At 38.8% G+C, this 26,299-nt stretch overlaps 1 protein-coding gene across 2 annotated transcripts; it reads right to left on the bottom strand.

Moving 5' to 3' along the window:
* Positions 1-424: 424 nt before the first annotated feature.
* snx13 (sorting nexin 13) lies at positions 425-23,654 on the bottom strand. Of its 2 annotated transcripts, none has more exons than XM_032580980.1 (25): positions 23,477-23,654; positions 13,282-13,394; positions 13,068-13,170; positions 12,825-12,914; positions 11,124-11,245; positions 10,923-11,041; positions 10,456-10,560; positions 10,255-10,343; positions 9,981-10,064; positions 9,750-9,888; positions 9,544-9,632; positions 7,852-7,951; positions 7,300-7,493; positions 7,058-7,162; positions 6,803-6,973; positions 5,805-5,874; positions 5,120-5,298; positions 4,917-5,024; positions 4,346-4,456; positions 4,062-4,223; positions 3,532-3,603; positions 3,286-3,431; positions 3,125-3,193; positions 2,934-3,046; positions 425-2,764 (listed from the first exon to the last, which is right to left on the bottom strand). In XM_032580980.1, exons 1-25 carry the CDS (start codon positions 23,486-23,488, stop codon positions 2,529-2,531), a joined length of 2,901 nt encoding a protein of 966 aa, XP_032436871.1. In that variant the 5' UTR covers positions 23,489-23,654; the 3' UTR covers positions 425-2,528. The 2 variants fall into 2 exon arrangements, with proteins under 2 accessions (XP_032436871.1, XP_032436872.1); XM_032580981.1 differs by having other exon boundaries at positions 5,120-5,262.
* Between the last annotated feature and the right edge of the window lie 2,645 nt (positions 23,655-26,299).

Below are 26,299 nucleotides of genomic sequence, written 5' to 3'. Positions count from 1 at the left end.
AGGACATTTAACATCAACATGTTCCTAATATGGGAAGAAAAAGCTAATCTGTTGGGAGAACGTTGCCGTTTGTTCTTATTGAGCCACCAACTGGACAGCAAAATAAGACTAAATCAGCTATTAATGTATTTATTATTGAAATCTGAAGGCATGCTCCTTACAGTATAATGCAGGGAATCGATGAGTCTCTCCTGAGGGTGGGCATTTAACTGCTCAAACTACTCCAAAGAAAGCATTGGTGATAAGATTCAATGCTTTTCCCCCCAGATGATCTGTTAATTAAATGTTCAGATACCCCATAAAGCACTACTTTTAATTCAACAAGGGATTTCTTATGTTTCATAAAGAACTATGTGACACAAACGATGCACAGCGTCCGCAGCGTTTTACAAATGAAAGTAAACACACTGAAGACAAAAGGAAATATGGCTCCTTTAGTCTGAGTTACCTTTTATTAGTGTTATACTGATCTGAGCACAAGCGCTCACCAGGAGAAGTTTTTGAGTACGATGCCAAAAATCTCCCTAAAATCCCAAAGCGCTTTTGAGTCACGTAAAATGATCATGACGTTCCGATGGATTTTTTCTTTTCTTCTTGGATAAAGAAAAATATGAAAATAGAGTTGACAGTACATTTAGGCACACTATTAACACATAATGTACACAGATATGCACTCATTTCCTGTATCATAGATTCATATATGCTGTGGGTTAAAAAAAAACAACAAAAAAATAAACACTTCCTGCATGGAGAGTTGAGCAGAAAGCTAAAGGTGACATCCCCCTCCCTTGAAGAGACGCCTCACATCCTTCTTGCTCCAGCCAATCAGAGTCCACCGGGGCTTGCCCGGTCTTCCACAGTTGCTACAGTGAGTGCTAATTAGCAATGATTCTATTGGCCACAGTCTCTTCTGTGATTTTGCTGGACCTGATTTTAGCGGGTTGGCGGGAGGGGCTTCACACAAAACAGGCAGTGGAGGCAGTCGGGTCAGAAGATCTCTGCGCTCAGCATGACAGTCTTGTACGCATGAAACACCATTTAGGAGGTTAAAAAGAAGCAGTTCGAGACCACCTCTGAACTAGCTGTAGTGCAGGAGCTGATCGATCACTGATTACTAACTTTATCGATACCCACGGCAGATACTCTGTGATAGCGAGCATGGGATATGTGGACATATTCTGCACACTTAAAAAACAAAACAAAAACCTCAGACTTATAAAACAAGTCTGTAAAATAAACATTTTACAACAACGGAATGTTAAGTTGTCGGGGTTAAGACGACGTCTTGATGATTTCTCCTAATAAAAAGATTACGAATGACCATTTTCAGTACACCGTGAATCAAAATGCACATGCATTACACAAAAATATATTGCACCAAATCAAAAGATTTTTTTTTTTTCCTCTCAGAATAAAAGTGATAATATCTCCGTCTCTCCTTTTGATTTTCTCATAAAGTCCGATCGCGTGACGGAGAGCTCCCTCTGCCGTGCATCTCTTGGTCAGTGTACACTGTGTATGTATATATATATGGATTTAAGGCTGGTTCACTCGCTCACACTGGCACAGTTTCTGACTGAAGACGGGTGCGTCTTTCAGCTCAACACACACACACTTACGCAGAAACCTACGTCGACCAGAACATACATTCCCCTCACCTTTTAGCTTGTTAAAGGTTTCTTTCTTTGCATGATCAGCAGTAAGAAGCGAGCACACACACACACACACACACACACACACACAAACAAACAAACAGCATGAGCTTTGGTTGTCACAGGCTATGACAGTTGCATTAGAGGGGATGTGGCCCATCCGTGGAGAGAAGGAAAACTAATGGCAGGGAAGAAAAAAAAAAAAGCGAGCAAAACGTTCTGACTCTTTCTTGTTCGCTCACATTTGCAGGACTGCGCCCGTTTAACCCAGTGCTTCTGACATTTGCTTGGCTGGAGTGAAAACAAGAATATGTGCTTCTGCAGCTCATGTGTCGACTGCGTGGTGGTATGCATGATTACAGCTCTGTGGCTCCACAACATAAGAGGACTGAAGCGGGAAAGTAAGGCAAGGTGTGGGTCTGCACTATTAAGTCCTGTAGTCTAAAAACATTGCAGTATTTTATAATCTGCTCATCTAAACCACAAGAAAGCAGCATTGGCTGGCTAACGTAAAGCTTAACAAAAGTAAAAAGTCCAAAAAAAAAAAAAAAAAAAAACCCAAAAACCAAGAAAAAGATATAGAAACTAAAAGAGAAGACTGTCATGTTCAGCCTCTTGGTGCAAATGATATAATTTGTGTTAGAACGTGTCTTTCAGAGCTGCTCATTCATCGGTTTCCGTGTCAGCGGAAACGATCAGGAGTGTTTTCCCCCCACGATAGGAGTGTGTGAGGGCAGGTGAAGAATAGCGATCACACGCGTAACACCTCCCTTCCTCACCACACACTCACTCACTCACACACACCCTCATTTCCGGCTCTGGAGTCTCTGCGCGTCTGTCGCCGGCCCGTGTCCCGACGCCGCCCGTGCTTTCCTGTCACCTCTTCAGCGAGGAGCACTGGAGTTTCTGGCTGTATCTTTGAATGCGCGGCGAACGGGAGTGCAGCTTGACGAACAGCTCGGGGAATTTGTACTGGGGGAACATGGTCTCCAGGAAGCCCTCCAGGAACACGTAGACTAGGCGCCGGTTCATGGGCTGGTACTGAAACATGTCGAAGACGCGGAGGATGCCCTTCCTGGTGGTGTCCGCTCCGATGATGTGCTTCAGCTCGTCTGAGGGCAAAAAAAGAGATACGCTGTGGTCGTCAGCGATGGGCTGAGACCCAAAGGGTGACGGTAGAGGCTTGACACTAGGGTGTTAATATTATTATTATTTTTTTTACAAGGTACTATATATGAAGAGGAAATCAGAAGAGCGTGAAAATTGATTTGTAGTGTTCACCTGGCATGATGCCAAGCAGGCTGGTCTTGGCAGCGACTCGTGTCCTCATGCGGATGCACTTGTCCCGGCGCGGTGGGGTCTCAGCTAGAATCCCATTAGGCCAGTAGGAATCCCTGAGCAGGTAGGGAAACACTCAGTTACCCAAAATTCCTCTTAAAAAAAATCAGACAAATCAGGAATAAAACGGCTACCTGAACTTTTTCACATATTCCGCCACCTGTTCTGGAGAGGTCATATAGTCGACATGATCCACAATTTTCCTTCACAAACAAAAGAAAAGGTGTTACAATTGGACTCTTTAGGGAGTAGATTATGTCTTATCATTTCTTTGAAGGTTGGGCGAATCTCTGACCTGTTGATCGTGTCGCCGTAAGTGGCTCTGATGAGCTGCTGCAGCAGGTTCTTAATGTTCCTGCGCAGCCACTGGTTTTTCTCTTTGAGATCAAACACCTCGTCCATTAGGAGCAGCATGACTCGCAGAGGGATGTTATCGTCCACCTGGACAGGCGGGGGAAAGCTCTTACTGTTTTAACTGAAATCTTAAAAAAAAACAAAAAAAACCCAGGGTCAAATAGAAACGGAGCAGCTGCAGACTCACATTGTCGTCCAGCTGAGCAGAGACGCGACAGTGTTCTGGGTCGATGTCGGATTTTGGAAGAAGTGGAGGCACCTTTAAAAAAGAAAAAAGGCTAAGGTTAGAAAACTAAGTGACATTGTGAGAAAACCAACAGTGGACGGAATTACAGAGTTTCAGTGGTGTTGTCTTCAAAATAATGTTTTTTACAGCTAGATTACAGATAAGGCAGTCAGGTACGAGTAACATAGAGTCATTCTAGCAATAGACTTTTGGAGAGAAAATAAGCACACTTCACAGTAACAATGCTGGTCAGAACAGGAGCAGGAGTCAAAACATACCCAAAAGTTGCCAGTTTTCCAGGATTTTGAAGGATAGTTTTTGTCACTAGTGGTAAAATACAGGCAGACTAGGCTCACCACAGGAAAAGGAAGTTAACTACTGTCACTCCCTTTTGCTTATATTCCTTCCTTTTTTAAAACAAATTTAACACCTTTGGAAACTTAAAAAATAAGAACAGATGATATATTTTACTTAATAAGCCTCTTACTGACCTTAAATATGTTCTGTTTGATGTCCTGACCAAGTCTTTCTGACATGCGGCCCATGTTGTCAGAGACTTTATTCATTCCCTCAGCCAGGCTGTCTGGCAGGGATTTCACTGCATTGGACATGTTCCTCATGGAGCTCCGCAAAGGATTCACAAATGTGTCTATCTGAAGACGAATCACCAAAAACACAACACTTACATTTAGTGTTAGAGAGCCAGACAATGCACAATGTTTTTGAGATTAAATAACACAGAAGAAATCATTTTCATGTGAAAAATTGTAGAGACCTTTCGTGCAAACTCTCCTTTGCCCTTGCTGTAGGCCTTGTTTTCTAGGAAGTCATAGACGTAGGGAATCAAAGTTGGACAGGCCTTCACCATCTCTGCGTTTAGCAGCAACTGAAACACACACACAGAAACACCCCTTTACACACGACAATATAAATAGAAACTAAAGAGTACTGACATAGTCCGCAATTCAGAGTTCCTATATATTTTTAAAATAAAAGTGTCAAATTTTTCAAAATTTGGTTGGATGAGTAGGAAGTAGATATGGAAGGAAGGGAGGTCACAAGAAGAAAAAAATGGAGGGAAGAACATGAGGAACAAATTGACGTGTGAGGGAAGTAGGATACAAGGAGGGAAGGATAGAGGGAAGGAAAGGACAGGTGTAGAACAGAAGAAAGAAACTGAGGCATTGAACAAAAAAGGAAAGGAAATAGTATGGACAAAAATTTAAAATTAGGAATAAGAAACACTTTTCATTCTCTTATTTTCTTTTTCATACTTAGACACATCTGGAAAATACTATCCTCTATTTCCAGACTTTTCCAAACGGCACAGGACCCCTAATAATTACCTGAAGGTAAGCATTGAGGTCTTTTTTTCTCTTCTCCAAGAAGTCTCTGTCCATATTGTTGAAGGTTTTCTTTCCTGGAAGCTTGAGGATCGACGTCAGGTTCTCAAACTAAAACACCATTCACCACATTTGTGTAAAGAAAATAAAAAGTTTAAAGGTTGCAGTTGAACATTTGAAACACTGCAGTGATCCATTTTAATCACCTGCTCTGTTATTCTCATATGGAAGTCATGGAAGTCTGAGTAGCGGCGGTATGTCTTCCAGGAGTCCTCGCTGCCGTCTGGGTTGCGTCTTATCACGGTGATGGCGTAAAGTGCGTAGGTCTTACCATGATCGTTGCAAACCCCTGCGGCACCCCAGAAGCCAGGAAGAAAAGAATCAGCTACTCCGTCCGGGAAAACATCCCAAATAAGAGGAGTTGGAAGATGAAGGCAGGGTTGATGAAAGGAAGAGAAAGTAGTGGGCAAAAAAAAAGGTGTAAAAAGTGGGAGAGGAAAGCAGGCGAAAGAAAGAAGAGAAAAATGTGTGGAGAAAAAGTAATGGAGAGAGAAGGAAGGAAAAAGGGGAAGAACAAAAAAAACCCATTGAAGGTAATGGAATGAGAGAAATAAAGAATACTGGCACAGCATAAAGTGAGATAAACATGGAGAAGAACAGAACTTGGAGGTGAAATGTTTAGAGAAAATGCAAGGAGAAACTAGGAAGGAGCTTAGAGGGTTCAACTGGACAGTCACACATCATTCTGCATGAAAGATAAGATGCATCTGAAAACATCCACACTCAAGTTTTATTCCTCAGTCGTCGAAAATGCGTATTTCCAAAACTGCTTCAAAGTAACATCAACTCCAAGAACAACAAAGCTGCATTACGAGAAGTTAGCGGACATACCCGTGTCAGATATGAAGGCATGTAGCTGCAGGAATTCATCATGGCAGGAGTTGCTGAGGTCATCCAGTGACTGAAATCATACACATGTCATTATACAGTAAACTACCAGAGCAACAAACCAACAAAAACAAAACTCCATGTTCATCTCTATCAACTACAGCAATAAAAAAGAGCACATCTATTGAGTGATTCTTAAATAAATTAAACATCTGGATTTGGTTGTCACTCTTTTTAATGGGCGATGATGCATACAATAGAGTTTCCTGCAAGTTTCATCAACTCAAATTTAAGACTTCTAACGACCATTATGAATTAAATTTAAAGCCTAAATCAAAAATGTGCGAGTTCCACTTACCCAGGATAGATGCAAAAAAAGCTGGCTAGCTACCAAGAGTATGTTAGCATTGAGTTACTTCAACTGTCTAGAGTCTCAGACAAAAACGCAATGAAGATATCGGAGTGTGACTCAAACTTTAGCCTAACAGAAAAGTGCCGCAAAAAATATTACATAGAATATGAGATTTAATACTCCTGTCAAGACAAAATTTAAGACCTGTGATTAACATATTAAAGGCCACATATTTGTCTTGATACTCCTGTCAAGACAAAATTTAAGACCTGTGAGGCCAAATTGCATTAAGTTAATTGAAGACATTTTAATCCCTTAATTTTAGATACATGAATTTAAGACTAAATGTGGACAACCTGTACAATAAAAGTGTGATTTCCCTTCTCAGCTGTCAGATCAGTTCACTTAGTTAGTCACAGGATCTTCCATTGAAAAGGATATTTATTTTTTGATAATAATTACAACCTTATTGATGTATCTTGATTATGAATGCATAACTGAAAAATCACATGGATAAAACAAAAGCACAGAGTCAAATATTTTTCCTTAATTTTTTTTCATTTTTGGACTATCTAATTCAAAATTTATTTAACCTCTAACATTACCAATTAAAATGAAACCCAAACAGAAGGGGAATCATGCTACTTACCAGGTTTAGGCTTCCTGTAGGCGAGCCGTTGAAGGACTCTCCATCACCATCATCAGATCCTCTGTAACTTGGCTCTTTCAGCATGTCCAGCTCTGCCAGCATGCGGACGTACAGGGGACTCTGCTTGAAGGACGGGTAGAAGCGCTCATCACGTAGCATCATTTCATAGACCTGTGGCGTGGCCGACAAAATGTTAGCAGGTGGAAGACGGTTGTAAAAGCCAGCCTGTGGAAATAAGATGCAACACTTCAGTACTTTTCTCTGAACTTCATCAAATATTTCAGGCGTGGGGTCTTCTTTCTGCAGCTTCTCTCCCAGATTTGTTACCAACTCCTTGTCCACCTGTACCCTGGGAGACGCCTGTTGGAGCAGATTATGTTTTATTAAAATCAGAACAATGAGTTCAAAATGTGTTCCTCTTTCTATTTTTTAGATGAAGCCAATAGAAAATGCTTGACGTGGCGAAAACATGCATGAAATATGCATGTACTTCCTACCTTGTCAGAAAGGTACTGCTCATAGACCCCCAGTGCAGCCGCCTTCAGCAGGCCCTTGGTGGCCCCCGGCTGCTTCTTGCCATCTTTCTGCCAGCTCTGCATCGCCTCCAGCTGCTGCTGAGCCGTCACCCTGTATCCCTCCACAGTGAGCCAAAAGAACAGCTCCGCCTGAGCCCCCGCTGCCTGCATGAAGTCTGCGTGAAAGGACGGGTATAGCTTTGTCTGAATGGCGCGGTTCTGCGATTGATCTTCAATTACAATAGTGCCTTAACATGAGTATCACAGCAACACATTTAGCTGCCGTGTTTTGGTCTGTGACTCTGCTCCAAACGAGATCTAATGAGACTTGGCTCGACTCCCTGCACACATGGACATGTGATCGTAATCTGATCTGTAAGCGGTGTAAGCTCTTAACGTCTGTGGTGAGGTCAGGAGGGAGCAGGCTGGACTTACGACATTAAAAACTGGGATAAATCAAGGATTATAAGGATGATTATCAGAAGTGTTCTGGATTAACCACAGTGAACATTAGCGACTGAGTGATGCAGTTACCCATGAAGAACTGCAGCGCTATGTTGTGGACGAGGATGTGATCCAGTGGGATAACGCACAGCTTGCCAAAACTGGCTGCCAGCTTCAAGGCATCGACCTCCTACATGAGAGAGAGACAGGATGAGCAAAACTGATGACGCACACTACAGTACATAGAGACCAAAATACAACAGCAAAACGTTATTTCATACTCTTAAGTTATTCACATTGCCACATTACAACCACAAACCTTAATGAATTTTACAGAAACTTAATTTGATAGACACAAAGTAGTGTGTTACTATGAAGTAGAATAAAAATGCTTCTTTTTCAGCAGATTGCCTTGTATTTAGCTGAAGAAAAACATCACTATACCATGAACCTGCCTCCCCATGTTTCACTCTGGGTATAGTATGTGTTCAGGTTAGGGCTGGGTGACTTGGACTTAAAGTTTTATCACAATATTTTTGGTGTTATTGTGATAACGATGAAGGTGACAATAAGAACTATTTCTGTTGTGTAGCCTCGCAAACATAAATACCGTATTTTCCGGACTATAGAGAGCACCTCACTATAAGCTGCACCCACAAAGTTTTTTTTTTTTTAAACTGGAAAAGTACATATATAAACTGCACCGGGCTATAAACCGCTGATATCTCCGCCGCTCTCAGTTTTCCACAGAGGGCTGCGTCCTTAATAAATCTGCTATTAAGGACGGCGTTGATTCGGCCTCTCCAACGCCGAACCATGGATTCATTCGTGCCGAGCTTACGTGCAGTGGCTATCGATCTGTACTACCAGATCGATAGCCTTCAACTTAAAAGCTGCATCATATGAACTTCTTCCTGTTGTTTCCATGATGAGGGGGTATGAGTTTGAAAACATTCCTCCGTCGTGCCTGCTGCTAGCATGCGCTTGTTCTAAATGAAAACTAGCGCTTTCTTTTGTGATTCCTAATTTTGACTTCCAGCGATTCACTTCCTGCTAAGTTAAAGAAAAATCCACAGAAATCCACAGAAAAGCCGCACCGGACCACAAGCCGCATGGTTCAAAGTGTGGGAAAAAAGTAGCAGTTTATATTCCGAAAAATACGGTACTACTCTTGAAAAACATTCCCATTTGTAATATCCTCATTGAGACACCAGTCAAATGAATAAGTGTGACTTGCACAACTAACCTGCACACATTCGCTGCATATACTCATATTATGAAATGTATTTATATTTATTGATGTTTTCATTGAACACACAGTGGAGAAAATGGTAAAACTGACAACTCCGAAAATACAAACATTACTTGGAATTTATGGTGACAACCATAAATAAAAATTCTTTTCATGACAAGAAATTTATCACGATAAATGGTAAACAATACAATAAATTCCCGTCCCTAACTTTAGGATGAAGTGTAGTGGTAGTTTTGAGTAAAAAGTTCAACTTTGGTCTACTTTGATTGAAGCAGCTTCTACTACAGGTTTGCTGTGTTCCAGGCAAAGCTTGTGGCAAGCTGCAAATTCTGACATCTTCTGACTTCTATCAAGGCCAGATTTGTTGAAAGCATGACTAATGGATGTTAATTTTTCTCCCACTTCAGAATTACATACTTTCCACTGATGTTTGCCGTTGTAATGTGAAAATATGCGCAAATATTTAAGGGGTGTGAACACTTTTGCAAAGTACTGGATGTAGATGAATCTGTGGTGCAGTTTCCCACCTTTCCGGACTGTAGTCTCTGGATCCTGGTCTCACACACCTTCTTCACAAACAGAAGACTGTTAATCTGGTTTTTGATCACATTGATGTCTAAAGAGGAAGAAACAGAAGAACCAAGCAACCGATGTAACTTAGCCAACATTATTTTTATTCATTTGTTCGCTTAATTGGTGTGACGAGTTAATCAGGAGTCTCTTGAGAACCCACCATCTCCAGCTGTGTCCAGTGAGCGGAGATACAGCAGCTCCTCCAGCACCTTGTCTTTAACAGCTTCCAGCTCGGCCGGCTTGTCTGTCAACTTCAAGATGTTCATGAAGGCTTCATAGTTGCAGCTTGAGTCCCGAATCTAGAAGCAGAAATGTTACATCAAGGGATTTATTCCGATTGAAGCACTAAATTAAACTGGTTTTCAGATTGTGTCTTGGTTTGTGTGCTCACCATCCAGATGACAAACTGGTTAATATAGTCCGGGTCACTCAGCTGATTGATCAGAGGAAGTAGCACTCCGTATGCTAGCACCTCCTAAATAAGAGAGGATTTTCTTGAATAATCAGGAAATGACACTACAAAAGTGCCACCGCACAGACATTATAGAATCACACCTTATTCAGCATGACCAGCACAAGTTGCTGATTCGATCTGTGACTACAATTTTGCCTTTCTTCTCTTCAATTTGCATTTAAGACTAGATAACATCCACGTGTAAACTCACCCTCAGGAAGTATCTCATGCTTTTGTTGTGGAAATCTCCAGGAGGTAGTAACAAATACAGAAGCAACTCACACAAGTCTCGAAGAAAACCTGAAAACGTACACACACACACAAAATGTTAAATAAAGCCATTAAACCCTGAAATTGATTCATAATCAGTGACAAAACTCCTTCAGAGAGAGTTTGGCTTAAGTTCGCTTACCTTCTTCATCGCGGTGGGATGTGCAAACTACGTCTCTACAAATTTTTCTTTCCATCTCCACTTCAGCCTCAAAAAATGAGTCAACCAGCTCATCCGTTATGTCTCCTGTGAAGAGGTTCTTCTTATTACTAACCACTAAATTCGCCTCTTGGATTCTTCTTATATTAACAGTGCCTTGCATATGTATTGCATTGGTGCATTAGAATGATCTAGTCAAAGTCCATAACAAAATCAAATCGAGAATCTGTAGCTTCACTTAAAAACTGACGATCACTTGCATCAAATAGAAGAAACACTTTTCAGATTTGTATTTATTGAGAAATAAAAGCCCATTTTCTTTCTACTTCCCAATTATGTATAAAGTTTTGAAAAAGGGAAAGGTTAAAAGGGTGCGAATACATTTGGCAGGCCACTGTAGACACAGTAAATGAGTAAAACAGGAAGTCGGTATGATCGTGTGTCCGTACTCTGCTTGTCCTCTCTGTCGGCGAGGCGATCCTGGGCTTTTCTAAAGACACGTAAATGGGTGGCGAAGTCGTCCACCAGGCGGGTGGTGAAGTAAGGCTGCCAGTCCACCTCTTTGGACCTTCAGATACAAAAGACACAGGTATGTTAAATACCATTTTTAAATACAGCCTTAAGAAAGACAGCAAACGTGCACCATATACCGCGTGGAGAACTGGATGAGGGCATTCTGTAGAGTTTGTCTGATCTCAAGCAAAAAGGACTCGTCTTCACTCAGAGTGTAATACCAGTACTGGATATAGTCCCTCAGCGCAAACTGGATCACCTACAAAACAAACAAAAAATAAATAAAAAATGGAGGATTCAAGAGGTGCACACAGATACCAATACCATTCATTTATATATTAATTCTGTTTATGCTATCTTTAGAAGACTCTTACATAAACTAAAAAGGTATTAAGCAGATTGACTAGACAACTTGGTAATTATGGCCAACTTAACAACTCTTTGAAGCACAGAGAGGGCGGGATTTCTCACAGAAAGTGCGCTTTATAAAAAAAGTGACAAAATAGATAACTGCATTTACATGCATGCAGTTGGCTGCATTTAACTCAAGGTTCACATGCAGCTGAAATGCCAGGCATGCATTCCCAGGGGAGAGGAGGAGGAGGGCCCAGCGATACATTGATAGTCCAGTCATTGTCATCTGACCATCACTAACTGCTGTGTCTGCACTTGTCAGAGACAGACTGAGGACAACATGCTGTAATTTTGTTTCCAAAATCCAAGTATTACAACCACACGACAGTATACAAAAGCGAAAAGAAGTGAGAAAATGACCAAACAGAAACTGCTTAGTTCAGTTTTCCCATCTGCACTGCTATATTTACAAAGGTAATCACCAGCAGACTAAAAATGCGTCAGCAGTGCAACAGTCATTACTTTTTGCTGGAGGCACATGTTACTAATTGCTTTAGTAAAACAAAACTGAATGCTCCACTTCCCCTTTTCATCATGTTTTAATAGGATCAGCTCTTTTCCTAATATACTGAATAAGATGCTAACAATGATTTTAAGAAAAAGCAAGTACGTCCTGAGTTAAATCCCAACTTTGAATCTTTCTGCAGTTTGCATATTCATGTAAACCTTTTTGTCCCCAAAATCAAATGAATGCTCATCTAATGTAAGCTATCTCGTCAGGCTGCAGCTGCATCACTATGAGTTATGAATTCAACTACTTTAGTTTGTCGTTCTTATCATTAGTTTTACACATATACTTTTATTAGACTTTGTCTGGTAAAGCGTAAGAGATTGTTATGTCACAAATAAGAAGCAGTGTGATTTCATCCTGAAATCCTCTTATGCGTGTTTGAGACTCTTATTTTGAAGTTAGATAGGCAACATTTCCTGCTTAGGTTTTTTTAAACAAACTGCTCACTTTGCTCATCAAGACGAGACAATGGACCCCCCGCCTGTTCGTGGTTCAGTATTTGTATGGGTGTGCTCACTTAGTCCAGTTCTTAGTTAAATTCAACACTCCCTTCAAAGCACAAAGATGGAAAAGGCCAAGTGTTGACCTCAGGGCTTCAGAATACTAACTTAAATATTACTGAAAGACAAATAACAATAAAGATAATTTTTTCTTTGACATTGTTTGATGGCCACGCCCCTTCTCCCGAGGCCTTTAAACAAGTTCAGATTTGATTTAAACAACGGGTGTGAAAGCTTTCCCCAACAACGCCCTGTGGCGTTTATCATCCGTCCGTACGACTCCTCAGTCTATTGTCGCTCTCACAGTTACGGGTTTCATTACTGTTATTGCGAAAAAGCATAAAGAGGAAACAAAACAAGTGCCAAATTAACAGGATGTGGTGCTGGAATTACAAAGAAAGAATACAACACACCTGTTGTAGTGGCTCATCAATGAAACTGGATCCAGTCAGTCTCCTGTCAATCTTTATTGGCTTTACCTCCAGTTTCATGTCATCCAGTGTCTGAAAGAGTCAGCAAGCCAAAACGAGAGAGGTGAGAGGAAGTAAGTGGCCAGCCTGCCTTATCAGCAAAACAATTTGATTAATGAGTGATTGATGTGTTTGTTCAGGAGAGGTTAAAATATGCATGCGGGTGTGTTTATGGTATGTTCTTACCTTGGGTATACCAATTTGTGTGGGTGGCAAATAAGAGTGTTCGCATTTTTCCAGGTGTTTCTCTGAGTTTATCTTTCCATAAAGCAAAGTGACTGCAAAGCCACTGAAAAACAGAAATCAACAGAGGCAAAAAAAAAAAAAAAAAAAAAAAGAAAAACATGTTAGGGAGACTTTCTGCCAAGTTTAAAAGCAGAATTCAGGTCACGTAACTCACCCTCCAATGAAGCAAAAGATATAGAAGGCCAGGTAGAATATGGCAAAAGGTCCAAAGGTTACAAAGAACAGCACAACTCCAAGACCCCCCCATCCCCAGATGGACAGACTGGCCTAGAAGACAGAAAGGAACAAAAAATATTAATACGTTCCACTTGCTTGTGCTTAAATAGGCAAGAAACTAAATCAGGCTGTTTCCAATCACATTCTGGACACCCCTGTTTAATCCAGTCTTCACAGCTTCATATAAAAGAGTGAACATTCAAACCAATCATGACTCGCTGAAGGAATTGACTGACACCAAATATTGTTTTGAAGTATTGTGCTTATAGAGGAAAAAGTTTTGAAGTTATATCTTCAACAATCATATGACCCAACATAATTGCTTAAGTTGTTTTTTCTGTGGAAGGAAAATGTGACTTTTACTCAATTTCCTTCAATAACTGATGACTCATTCATGCATACTTTCTTAGGCATAGCATTTGTTTCACACAAATGCTATGTAATGTTTAGAATTGATTTGCACCTTTTCTAATTTAGCAGAAAATCTCAAAACATTTGATGTCAACATATTTCAATCTATCTCCTGGATGATATGATCGCTGACCTTGTTCTGTTTATTAAAACGAGACGGTTTTCGAGCAGACAAGTCTTCTCTTGTTTGATTGGGATCAAAGTAAGCTGCAGACACTTTCTGAATACCTCAACAAATATTTAAACTTATCAAGAAAAAGGTGACAAAAAGTTTATATTTCTATTTACTGTGTATGAGAATTTGTATTGTTTGTACTGTTAGGGAGCAGCAGACAAAAAAAACAAAACAACAACAACAACAACATGTGATTAGGTGTGTGACTTCCAATGGTTTTCCTGTTATTGTCATTCCAGGAAACAAAGTTCTGGTTTTTAACCAATATCTTTTCCACTTGCTCAAGGATATCACTCCTTGGGATTGTTGGAGTACCTAGCACATGAAACAAAACTTTGACACCAGTAAACATAGCTGCTTTTTTTTGTTTTGTTAAGTTAACCTTGGGAGACACGTGATCACAGGATATTGTTATATATCCTTTATCCTGTGACCTAAAGGACGGACACTTGATTGGACTCGCGTTGACTCGCCGGAACGTAAAATACCTGTAAAATTTTAACCTGCAAAGACTTTCTCTCTCTGTCTGAGTGTGAAGCCACACAGAGTCACTGCCCGACATGACGATCAGTGGCGATGATCTTCACCTGACCTACATTTTCTAGATAAGAAGCTAGGCTGATGGACCCTACAGGAGTACACGCAGCTTCCTCAGGCCACTGACCCATTGTTCTGGAAGTCAGCTATGGCCCGTCGAATGACACACATAATATGAGCTGCCAACTGTGTCACATTTAGAACCACGGGCCAGATAAATTGCTGCTATGCACTATGGCTGAAAATATCTCCGTCCTGAAGGAATACTACATTCTTTAGAAACAGGGTGATCTGGATTGGAATGTATTTACTAGGCATATAATAAATTTCACAACATAAATTAACAGAAGAGAGTGCTGCTGGATGTCAAGATATTTGTTTTTTTTATTAGAGGTTTTGTTGGCTAAGGTGGCCTTTATTTGAAAGTAGTTTGACAGGAAACAGGAAAATCAGAGAGGGGGAAGACATCAGTAAATGTTGCCAGGCCCGGAATCAAACCTGTCACTGCCACGAGGACTAAGGCCTCAATACGTGGATCGTGCTTTGCCCCAGCACCACCACAGCACCCAAGTCAAGATATTTTACTGGAAATTCAACAATTTTGGACATAAATTTCTTTTGTTTTGTACAAAAAGACTGGAATAAAAATGAGATGAGTCAAAACTTTGTGTTTAAACTCGTTAAGACTACTGGCTGCATCACAAGTCATAAAGTCACAGAGAACAAAGCTGGGAAGAGAAATAAGACTGACCAAAGACATTACAATTATGTCTCAAGTAACGCAATGCAATGCTATTTGAAGCATTTATAACTTGCAACAAACTTTGATCATCTTAAACAGAGCGCAGGGTCCTGAAATGAAGACATGAGCAAGCTACCCCACATTGTTAGCCACACTGTTGGCGCCATTTAGAAAAAAACCAAATGAACTTGTAAGATGAACCTCAATGGAAAGGGAAAACTACAAGAATAAAATAAAAATATCTCTCTCTTGTCCAAGCAGCACATCCACAATAATACTTCCCTTCTGGGAGTGGTCAAGGAGGTTAAGCAAGCCTGAAATCCACATTTCAGCTGGATGCCAAGTCCCTTTATAAAACAAAAGGCCTTTCAGACATGAGATATGTAGCATTAAGGGCTTCAGCAGTCTATGAAAGCAAAAGCAACCATTGACTCAGACTTCACTTTTACATAATTGTTCTCGATGGATCCATTGGTCAAAGTGATTGAATAGGCAATAGCCATAAAATTAGAGTCAAATATGTCTATGTGTGCAATTTATTTGGGCAAAAAAGTCACATCTCTACATTCAAAGGCCTCATCTAAATACTATGAACCTCTTTTCAATATCTTGCGTTATTTTGTAGCAAAGAAAAATATTTTGATGCTAGCTAGAATATTAGTTTAAGAACAAGTAAACAAACATTTGAGAAGGACACAGAAATAGATAAACAAGTGCTTATGATCACCAACAGGGGTAGCGGCAAAGTGGGGAAAAAAACAGCTGTAAACACTTCCACCCAAAGGGCTTTCTGCCATAAAGTTTTAAGAGGAGAAGCACAGCATTGATTTTCTCCAAGTCAGACTGGAGAGAAATCTATTACTGCCGTATGAACACATGAGGAGGTGCAGCAGTACACGTATGGGCCACAACAAAGAGAAGGTGGAGAGGACTGAGCAGCGTACAATGGTATGTTGTAACAGAGTATTATGTGAGATGAACGTTTAGTAGATGTTTAGCAGCACTTTCTGTACTGATCTATATTTTCAAAGTTCAGTATCTTAATCTGACATTTTTTTAAACCGACACATAAGCCAACAGGAGGTGGTACTAAAAGCAAGCTCTTCAACTCTGTCCTTTATCGCTACAAATCTAACAGGAATCCACTGAGAATGATTATTGTTCATCGTCATTTATTATAATTAGACTAAATAAAACAGCACAGCGATACGCCACTGTTTGTTCCTGTGTCAACTACATTCTGTGCTTCTTTCTACATAATGTTTATACTACAGATAACAGGACCGATTGTTTTAATCTTCAAGTATTAGAATGTTTGAGCAAAAACCGGAATTGATGCAGGAAGCAGAAAGATGCTGCTTTGTCATCAGGAGATGTGACAGATGCTGACTAGTTCGTATATTCACACGACTTTATAACGTTCCAACAACCATCAGCAGCCCAACATTTTGGCATATTTTCAACAAACTTGACGAACGAACACAGAGTGACACAATTTTGGGGGATGCTGATAAAAAAAACAATCCACAACCAATCCATATATCACACTGATATGACAAGGTAGGTTTTGTCCTCCAACAATGTCAATGAGCACCTACAAAAAGGAAATACTGCAGTTGTAATATAGGTCATCTTGGAGGGAGGTCGGTGTGGCACGCGTTTCTTATTTAAATACATGATCATATGGATTTTTCTGAACAGCCAATCAGGAGCCAAATTCAAAGAGTCTGCTTCAAATAATACAGAAAAATGTTATTCAAAAAAGTCAAGCACAATTATCTGCTGTTCCTTTTCATAAAAAGACCTTTAAATCAACTGTTGGCCACATTAACCTGAAACAGCAAAGCTGACGACTGATTCTTTGCAGATAGAACCACAGCGTTGTGGGAAGCTATCAAAACCTTAATAATAAGGTTTTCAGAACACGAGGAAGCCAGCTAGCGCTAGCAAATTATCGGTGAACAACATTCCAAAGAAATGCTTAGACCAAATATGGTGATGTTTGCCAGATTTTTGGGGGGTTTCTCCAACAAAGTAGCATCTGTTTTCCTCCTTCTGTATATGGATGTGAGCATTGTTTTACAAAAAATAATAACAGAATGTGTGAAATCAAAGCAGATTCGTGTGTTGTAATGGCCCAGTCAAATTCCCGACATAACTGATACAATTTCTGTGACACAGCTTGATAATTGATATTTACAAATGCTCTCCATCATATCTGACTGTGCTTGAATTATTTAGAAAAAATAAAGAAGAGGCATGAATGTGCAAAAGTGATAGAGACAACCCCCAAAAGACTTTCTGTTCAAATTGCAACTAAAGGTGCTATTTAAAATGATTGACTTGACACTGAGTACGTGTTGGCCATGTTTTCCTCTGCACTTTTTTTAAAATTATAAAATCAAATAGAAATCAGCTCTGTGGCTTTGATCAACACTGAAACGTGTTGAGAGACGAGACTGAGCGAGGACGCTGGACTCTGACGGCAGAGACGGTAGCTGACACTCCTGAGTCATTAAAGCTTACACAAGGTTTTAAACATGAAGCACCTGTTCCGGAGATTAACACCCAGGGCCCATCAGGACACACACACACACACACACACACACAAAACACAATATCAAGCCAAATCCTAACGCAACCCATGTTTAAAAACACACACACACACAAAAGCGACAGAATATTTCATTGGAGATATGCAGTAGATATGCAGTATGAACAAAGTTTCTCATAATAACTGCAAAAAATTCTCATTATATCATTAAATCAAAATTACATTAACTTATATAATAATGTCATGAATATTGTCATTTTCTGTAACTACAAATTTAAAAGAATAAAGCAAAACAGCCATTTGCAAATGAATACCATGTGGTAATTTAACAATTTAAATTAACTAATTATTGGAATTCCAATGCTCTAATTACTATCTCAGGACTACTTTGTAATTCATGCGGTGTAAATTCAAACCCATCCATTTATATTTGTACATAAATAGATACACGTAAAAGACTGTCTATTTTATGGCGGATTTCTATTTATGCGACTCGTGTGAGTCTACAAATAGCTGTAACTCTGACCAGTGATTGGGTTAAAGGTTGTCTTATGTCACCAAGCTCTGCCTGTGGAAAAGCTTCAGGTAGTGCTCAAGAGGAAGAAGTGTGACAGGGTGACTGTCACACTTATGTTGGTGTGACCCAAAAACGACCCTCACAACACTTCATAGACTCAAAAGAAAAAAAAAAGAAAAAAATCACCAAATGATGGTGTATTTCTAAAAGAAAACAAGACAGTTTTACGATCCTGCTGACACAAAAACTGAAAATTGTTTTACAAATATTCTGATAACTTTTTAAATGTTTAATTCTTTTTGAAAATGTTCCATTTAGCTGTAAATGTCTTGTCAATCTGCAACGTGAAAAACTTAGTTGAACATGAACAGTAGATGATTTCCTGATATTGCAAAGGAACAACACATTTATGACTAAACTGTGGGGCTGTAATACTTTTACTTGCAGCAGCTTTGATAAAATCTAACTGAATTCTTCAGCTTTAAAAGTCTTTTTTTTCTGTACAGGCCAGCTAATAATCTCCAGCAGGGTATTTCATCATCTGAAAGTGACCAGAAAAAAAAAAAACAGTATAGCATCAGGCAAAATATATGAAACTCTAGACATGCTTAACATTGTTCTTTAACAGCTCATTATATAATACACTGGAAAAATGTGACGTATTTTAAAATAAATTAAAGGAAAAAGTATAGAACTAATAAATGAATGACATAATATCAGTACTCGTTTTCTCTTAAAGATGTTTTTTAACAATACCTTGAACATTCCAAACATTTAACAATAATCTTTGTCAGTCAGGTTCCAATTCGCTCATGTAGCTGTTGACACATCTGCTACGCAACACAGAATATTGCCATAGACTAGTAGTATCTATTCAATTTCCACCACAAATCTTTAAACAGGTCGATGTCCAGACTGTTTACTGGTCTTGTCATTGAAGTGAAGCATCTTTTCTGTAGAACAAACTCTAATCTTTGGCAAAATCGATTTGACTCCTGAAAATGTACTTATTTTTTTATAATTACATACTATTCTTTTAAAATTATTTCAACACTCACGCAAATGCAACTGATGCAACGACTGCTATTACTGGAGAAGAAACACCCATCTTCATCAGTGTGTTTGAAAATGTTTCCTTTAACCAGCTTTTTGCGTGCGTTATTCATCCTGCGCCAAAAAAAGTCCCCAACTCATCTCCTCTCCTCGCCAAAAGTAGATCTGTGATTCATCACTGAATGTCACTTTCATCTCCCACAGAATTGCTTCTCTTCAGGCAACCGGAGCCATGTTTTTATCCTCATAGGTATTTTTATGGTTTACATTTGAATCCGATGATATGGTCCAATTGTATTTGAATTATATGAACTGAATTTCGATATGGATTCTACCTAACTGGATGTGAATAGAGCAATGTTTTTATGGTAACCAGTTTGAAATTGCATCCCATGATGCTCCAGTCAGAGCTTCATAAAATGGGCATCAATGGCCAAGTATGGGTCTCCATTCAAGCCTTACATCACTGAAGTGTAGGATTCAGTGGTGGAAAGCACTAGTGAGGTGGAGTTGTTTGCACTGGGGTAATTAAGCATGTCTGGTAATCAATTGGATGAGTCGAGATTTGGCACTTAACTGACTATTATGTCATGTGCAAAGTTTGATGCAGAGAGGATTATGGTGTAGGTCAGTTTTTAAGGAGTTGGACTCACCCTACTAGGTGCAGAAAAAGGAATTCAATATGTCACCATAGCAAAACATTAAGGGCAACTTAATGCTTCTAACTTTGCACAAAGTCCTGACCTCAACCCAATACAACACCTTTGCGATAAGTCAAAGCAGAGACTGAAGGAGCTAGTGTTTCATGTCCAATATTCGTGTCTTAAATCACAAACAGGTTTCTAGAATAATTACCAAAAATCACCACACTCCTAAAAGCAGTAGAAGACTTTCAAGAACAGTTGAAGTTGTAATCAGCTTTAAGAAGCTATAACAGAGGTAGACCTACAGATAAACTTCAGCACTCAATTGCAGACAATGTTCTCACACACTCGAACAGAAGGTGCATCAAAAGATGTATCTTCAGATCCTCAAATGTTTCACAACTAAGTCGCTGAATAAGAATAGAAATGACAGAGCCTCAGGAAAAGCAGGACTCAGACTGGCTTTACTCCAAAAATGTATCCAGGTAGACCGATGCGTGCGACTTTGAAAGTGAAATTATTGAATACATGCTAACAACTAGTACAACAAGTAGATATTCCTATCCAGCTCTAACTTAAAATTAAAAAGCATGGGTTCTTTTGAAGGTAAAAAAAAATAACAATTCGCATTAGCCATTGAAACATATCACTGAACTTGGTTTTAAAAACTAAATGAGCAACCTGCAAAGATGGCCATAAAAGAATTCAAACATTTGTCTGGTTGACAATCAGTAGCAGGAGGCAGCTGAAAGAAAATGTACTAAATAAATAAAAACACATAAACAAACTAGTTGGAGCAGGTTCTTGTTCTGCAGCTCAATAAATCAATGTAATGAACAACATCAGTTACAGACTGACGACTGTCTGGACCAAAAGAAAGCCCACGGCACAGCTTTCAGCATGAGGAAGGAGATTCTAAAGACAAGAATGATAGATATACCGGTTATGCACTTCTGTAAGGGAATAATATGTTAGGCCAAGGTATAATGTAAATAAATAAATATAGAGAAGATGGTGTTATTAATGTTTTTTTATTATTATTATGTGCCTCAGCAGGCAGTTTGGGGTCTTTAAGAGACCACAGAGGAGAGACAAACTCATAAAGCTCACAGCATCATTAAACTCTTCAAACACAACACTGTGGCACCAACACACATCTTAAATAAATTATGTGACCCCATTGTTTGCCGCGGGGCCTCAAAATGAGAACTTTCAGACCATCAGTACACTAATGCAAAAGATTTTGTTAGAATTTTTGATAAAGTTTCACAACGCTTTAAATGTTATAAGTTATGTGGTTTTAGTGGTTTAGGTGGAAGCTGTCAATGAGTCAGCTGTGACAGCTTATTAAGGTCTGCATCAAAGCTATAGTGTCAGTCTAAGGAACACATTTTCAGTTAAGCTTTTATTTCAGTGATAAAAACTGGTAGATTCCCCATACTTAATCCACAATCTTTTCTTAACTTGAGCTGAAAAACATCAACGATTACAAATTAATTGTATATGCCTCATAAAAGAGGCCTATACTCTTTTATGAGTGTGTATGTACATTAAATTATTTAATGTATATTAAATAAGATATATGTTCATTTTCTTTCCTTATATAGAAAGAAAGTTTTTTTTTTAACCAGTACTTGTAAATGCATTACAGACAGAAAGCGAGATATTTTCTGAACTATATTTCATGTCCATTTTGTTCTATCTCGTTCCCGTGATGTTTTTCAAAAATCGATGGCGATCTGCACAACAAGAACATTTATTTGCAAATTATTACAAAAAGTAATGGTTGTTAATTCTACATTTTTGCTTTGTTCAAATAAATGTTACAAATAATTTTATTATAACTGCAATAATGAATTAGTTACAGCAGCTGTCGGGAAATTATAGCTTTTATGTGTTAGATAAAAATAATTGCATCATGACACAAATTGTAAGCACTTATCTGACGTGTCCTTGCCAAGTGACAAGTTTTATTTTGGCATATGGTAAGAGGCATTAAGGTTTTAAAAGTTAATGTCTCAAAATTGTAAAAAGTTTCCATCATCTTGCTGCTGTAGTTTAAAGTCTATCTAATGACAGGCCACATAAAGTAAATGTAGAGCAAAGAGCTATTTCTCTACCACTTGTTGCTGCCGGTCAGCTGGCTGAAAGAAGGCTACTGTTTTTTCGCTGACTTATAAGAGAGACAATTTGGGTTATCTGAAATAGATTTTCAGTTGCAAAAAATTCTGGATGGACAGGAAACCAAAACGCATATTACTGACATTAAACTTACTATATTTTATTGTGCTTTTTAAATAGTTTATTTGGCAAGCTACAATAAACAAGAAAAAAAAGCAACTAAAAAAATGTGATTATGTTGCACATTTTAATCTAAATGTCTGAATATTTACTTGTTACGCTTATACCGTGAAAATCTCACCCTTGCCTAAACACATCACCCACATTTAGCTTCTGCATGGCACAGCCACTCTTGTGAATACATAAAAACAGGTCTGATCAGGCCTTTTCCTCCTTGGAAGTGTCCAGCTTGTCTAGCAGGCTACCCAACCTTAAATTAGGAAAAAAGCAGGCCTGCCATTTGAAAAGTAGGCCTGATGTGACAGCAAACTGGCCTCAATGTCGAGCAAGCTTTTGATTAAGACGGCTTAATGAGGTTTAACCAGCTGTAAAAAGCCACTGACAAAACTATGTCTGCAACATCTAAGCCTTGGAGATAAAGTTTAACACCTAACTTATTCATAAACATACAGAAAGGACTGAATTGGTTTGAATATCTGCACATGCCATAACCTGAGTGTTTTGTTTTTCCTGGTATCTCCCTGATAAAGAACGTGTGCGGATCATGTGAGAATTGCAGCAAAACACATGTAATTACACGTCAGGCAGAAAATCTCGACACTTACTGAACAACAACTCACTCAAGTCACTTGAAACATTTCAAGACATTCTCTGTTTTAGGCCATTTGTTTTTGACTAATAAATACATTTTAATGGATTCCAATGATGCAAGCATTCCCCCCAAGATAAACGAACAACAATAATTTCCCGACTACATATGTATTATAGTTTTTCAGCAACAAACTGACTTTCTTATTAGCTTCCCAAGAACTGCAACAGTGCTAACGCCTAGCTCACCTGTGTCAGCCGTAGAAACGTAGAAATTTGCTGAAGAAGGACCTTAAACATAATCTAAACGCATATTACCGACAATGCCTGTGTCCATCTAATTCCAGCGCAGTGTTGACAGGACGGATATCTTAAGCCTTTTGTATTATCGCAGTGTTATTTGTGTAATCCGTGGCTGACAACCACTTATAGCTGACAGCCTCTCTGGAAGCCCAGCGTACCGTCCTCTCTATGTCTGTCCGGGCTCTGTGTTTACCTGCGGGGGGACTGACGCCGAGGCGCTAGCCGCTCCGAGCTAACCAGCCATATACACCGCTTAAAAACAAACTACCGTAACGACACACGCCCTAGTTTCACCGGCGCCAGCTTACCTCTGCAAACATGTTCTTAAAAAAAGCTGTGCGCGTCGTGGCTCCGGCTAACCCCACCACATCGTATTAGCCGGCGTTGAGGTTATTTTTCGCAGCTAGAAAGCGGTCGTTACTCCAAACCTCTGTACTCTCTTCGGAGCGTCGCCATGTTGGCAAGGTTTACGTCTTCGGAGCGTCGTCTCAGGACGTCGCTGCGCCATTGGCTAGAAGACGATGACGCAGAAAGCATCGCTAATCATGACTGACCTAAATAAAAAACAACACTACTAACGAAGTTAGACTTGATAACAGAAATACATTGTTTCATTGTAGGAATAATTCAAAACTATATACTGTTTGGCAAGTTCTGTACGCATAGAGTCAAACAATAACTGAAACAATCTAAGGGACAGTGTTGTATAGTAACGAAGTAAAAATACTTCACTACTTTACTTAAGTATATTTTGGAGTACTTCATACTTTCCTGGAGTATGAAAATTTTTGATGACTTTCACTTTTACTTCACTATATTTCCGAACTTAATTGCGTACTTTTACTCCGATACATTTTCAATGTGTGGTTTAGTTACTCGTTACAAAAAAGCGAGAGAGAGAAACGCAAGTGTTTTGACCCCACCTACTGATTAGCAAGTAGCAAGTAGGCTACCGAACAAAGTGCCTGGGCTTGTTCATCACCACCAATAGGATACTTCTTCTTCTTCTTCTTCTTTTCTATTATGGCGGATCACAAGCAACTTTAAGGTGCATACCGCCACCTACTGTACATGAGTGTGTAGAAGCATTACTTCATATCTATTAAATTCTACTTTTTAATTTTGTATTCTTAAGATAAATAAACAATGCTTTCCTTAATTTGTGAATATCTGTTATGTTTCCTTCATTTCCTAATATACCTTTAAGATTCCATTCATGCCCCATATTTCTAACTATTCTCTTTAATTCTTCCCTTTTGAGTTCATTTGACTTACAGTTCATCAATATGTGTTCTACATTTTCTTTCTCTCCACATCTCTCACATTTATCATTATTTTTCCTCCCTATTTTATAAAGCATGTCATTTAAGTAGGTATGACCTACTCTTAATCTACTAATTATTATTTCTTCTCTTCTGTTTCGTTCATTAATGCTTCGAATTCAAACTGACTTTTGTACTTCATATAATCTTCTTCCTTTCTTATCTTCATTCCACATTTTTTGCCATTTCTTGATTTCTTTACTTTTAATTAGGATACACCTGTTTCGCTTCTCCCATTAAACACAAAGCAAGTCTCGCAATCAGTAGCAGTCACATGGAAATTCTATCTTACAAAAACTCCCCGTCCAACTTGAAGAAACACATCGAGGTAGCTTCTTATGAAATGGTTATAATCCTCGTGTTTCAGTAACTATAGCTTGGTCACTAGGCACTACTGTATTGTGAAATCTTGACCATAAATGAACTTTGTTTGGCATTGTTTCAGTTCCACACGTGGTGTATTTAGCTTAGGCCTAATGTTGACTGTAGCAGGCTACCTAGACTCCTCTGTTCAAGGGGGGACAGAAGCCATAGCGATAGCAATTTAGACTAAATTTAACGAATATAGGAAAGGCAAGCAAGTTCAAAACCAGGTTTACAGATGCCAATAAGCTGCATTTTCCTCCCAGTTCTTTTTTTCTTTTGCATAATGACCAGTTGTGTGCACCACCTACTGACTGTAGGATTGACTGATTCACTGATTTGTGAAGTAGAGTAATCGTAACAGCTCTTTTTCTTCATGTTGGCCGCATTTTCTGTACTATTTATTTTTCTCATTTTCAGCACTGACCTTACTTGAAGGGAAAACTTAAGGCTTACAAAAACTTTGTATTTTCTGTCCTGGAGGGTATACTAAGAAGCTGGTTCAGTTGTAAAGCCGGTTAAGTTAACCTTGTGCTATAGGTAAAGCACCTAATTTTCTTAACTAAATGATGCCTGCAGGTATATCTATTAGCAGGTTTAATTTTGCCTGCACTTGGTTGTGTACATTATTTTAAGTGTATTTGACAAGTTTACCAAAATATAAAAAATGTCATTCAAACTGCATTTGCTTTGTTTTACTTTTTACTTGTACTTTTCATTACATTACTTGAGTACATCCATTTTTACAGTAATTTCCATACTTAAGTACAAGAAGTTTCAAATACTTTAAGACTTTTACTCAAGTAACATTTCAGTCAGTGACTTGGACTTTTACCAAAGTCATATTTTGGAGAGGTACTTGTACTTTTACTTGACTCTGAGATTTCAGTACTTTATACAACACTGCTAAGGGATTTGTACTAAGATTTGCACTCGGCCCTCTGACTCATACGCAGTTATCTTTTTATGACTTATATATTTGCTTACATGCACCTACTTTGTGTAGGAATTTGTTTTGCTCTAATTTTAGTGCATCATAATTTGTTTATGTATACAATGTTCATTTAACAAGAAGAAAACATTATTGCAATAGTGTATGTTGAAGTAATTTCACCATCTAATAATTCTCAAACTGGTATATTTTTGATTAAAAGATGAACAAAGTAAATACCTATTGTTACTGCGCCCATTTTACAATGAAATGTAAATATAATATAAATGTTGTCTTGTATCACTTCAAAAATGCACCAGACTTAGGTGTAAAAAGTTATTGTCGTAAGTGTTTTTGTGTTGTTTTTTGTTGTTTTTTTTTTTTTACTTAAAATACATAGAGAAGGGCTCGTTAATCCAATGAGGCCAACTTCCCAAAGTATGATTTTCTCATTGCTTATAAACTATAATTTATGTACTCTGAAAAAAAGATTGTTTTGTGTTTGTCTAAAAATT

The sequence above is a fragment of the Xiphophorus hellerii genome, chromosome 13 (genome assembly GCF_003331165.1).
Source record: "Xiphophorus hellerii strain 12219 chromosome 13, Xiphophorus_hellerii-4.1, whole genome shotgun sequence".
NCBI lineage: Eukaryota > Metazoa > Chordata > Actinopteri > Cyprinodontiformes > Poeciliidae > Xiphophorus > Xiphophorus hellerii.
The sequence above is the reverse complement of the archived record's forward strand: the minus strand, read 5'-3'. Positions and strand labels throughout refer to the sequence as shown.

Bases quoted from the DNA above. Each gene is read 5' to 3' on its own strand.
- snx13 (XM_032580980.1), bottom strand. The intron at 7,952-9,543 runs GTGGGAAACTGC...TCTCTCATGTAG, and splicing joins AGAGACTACAGTCCGGAAAG to GAGGTCGATGCCTTGAAGCT. The intron at 4,457-4,916 runs GTAATTATTAGG...TGTGTGTTTCAG, and splicing joins ACCTCAATGCTTACCTTCAG to TTGCTGCTAAACGCAGAGAT.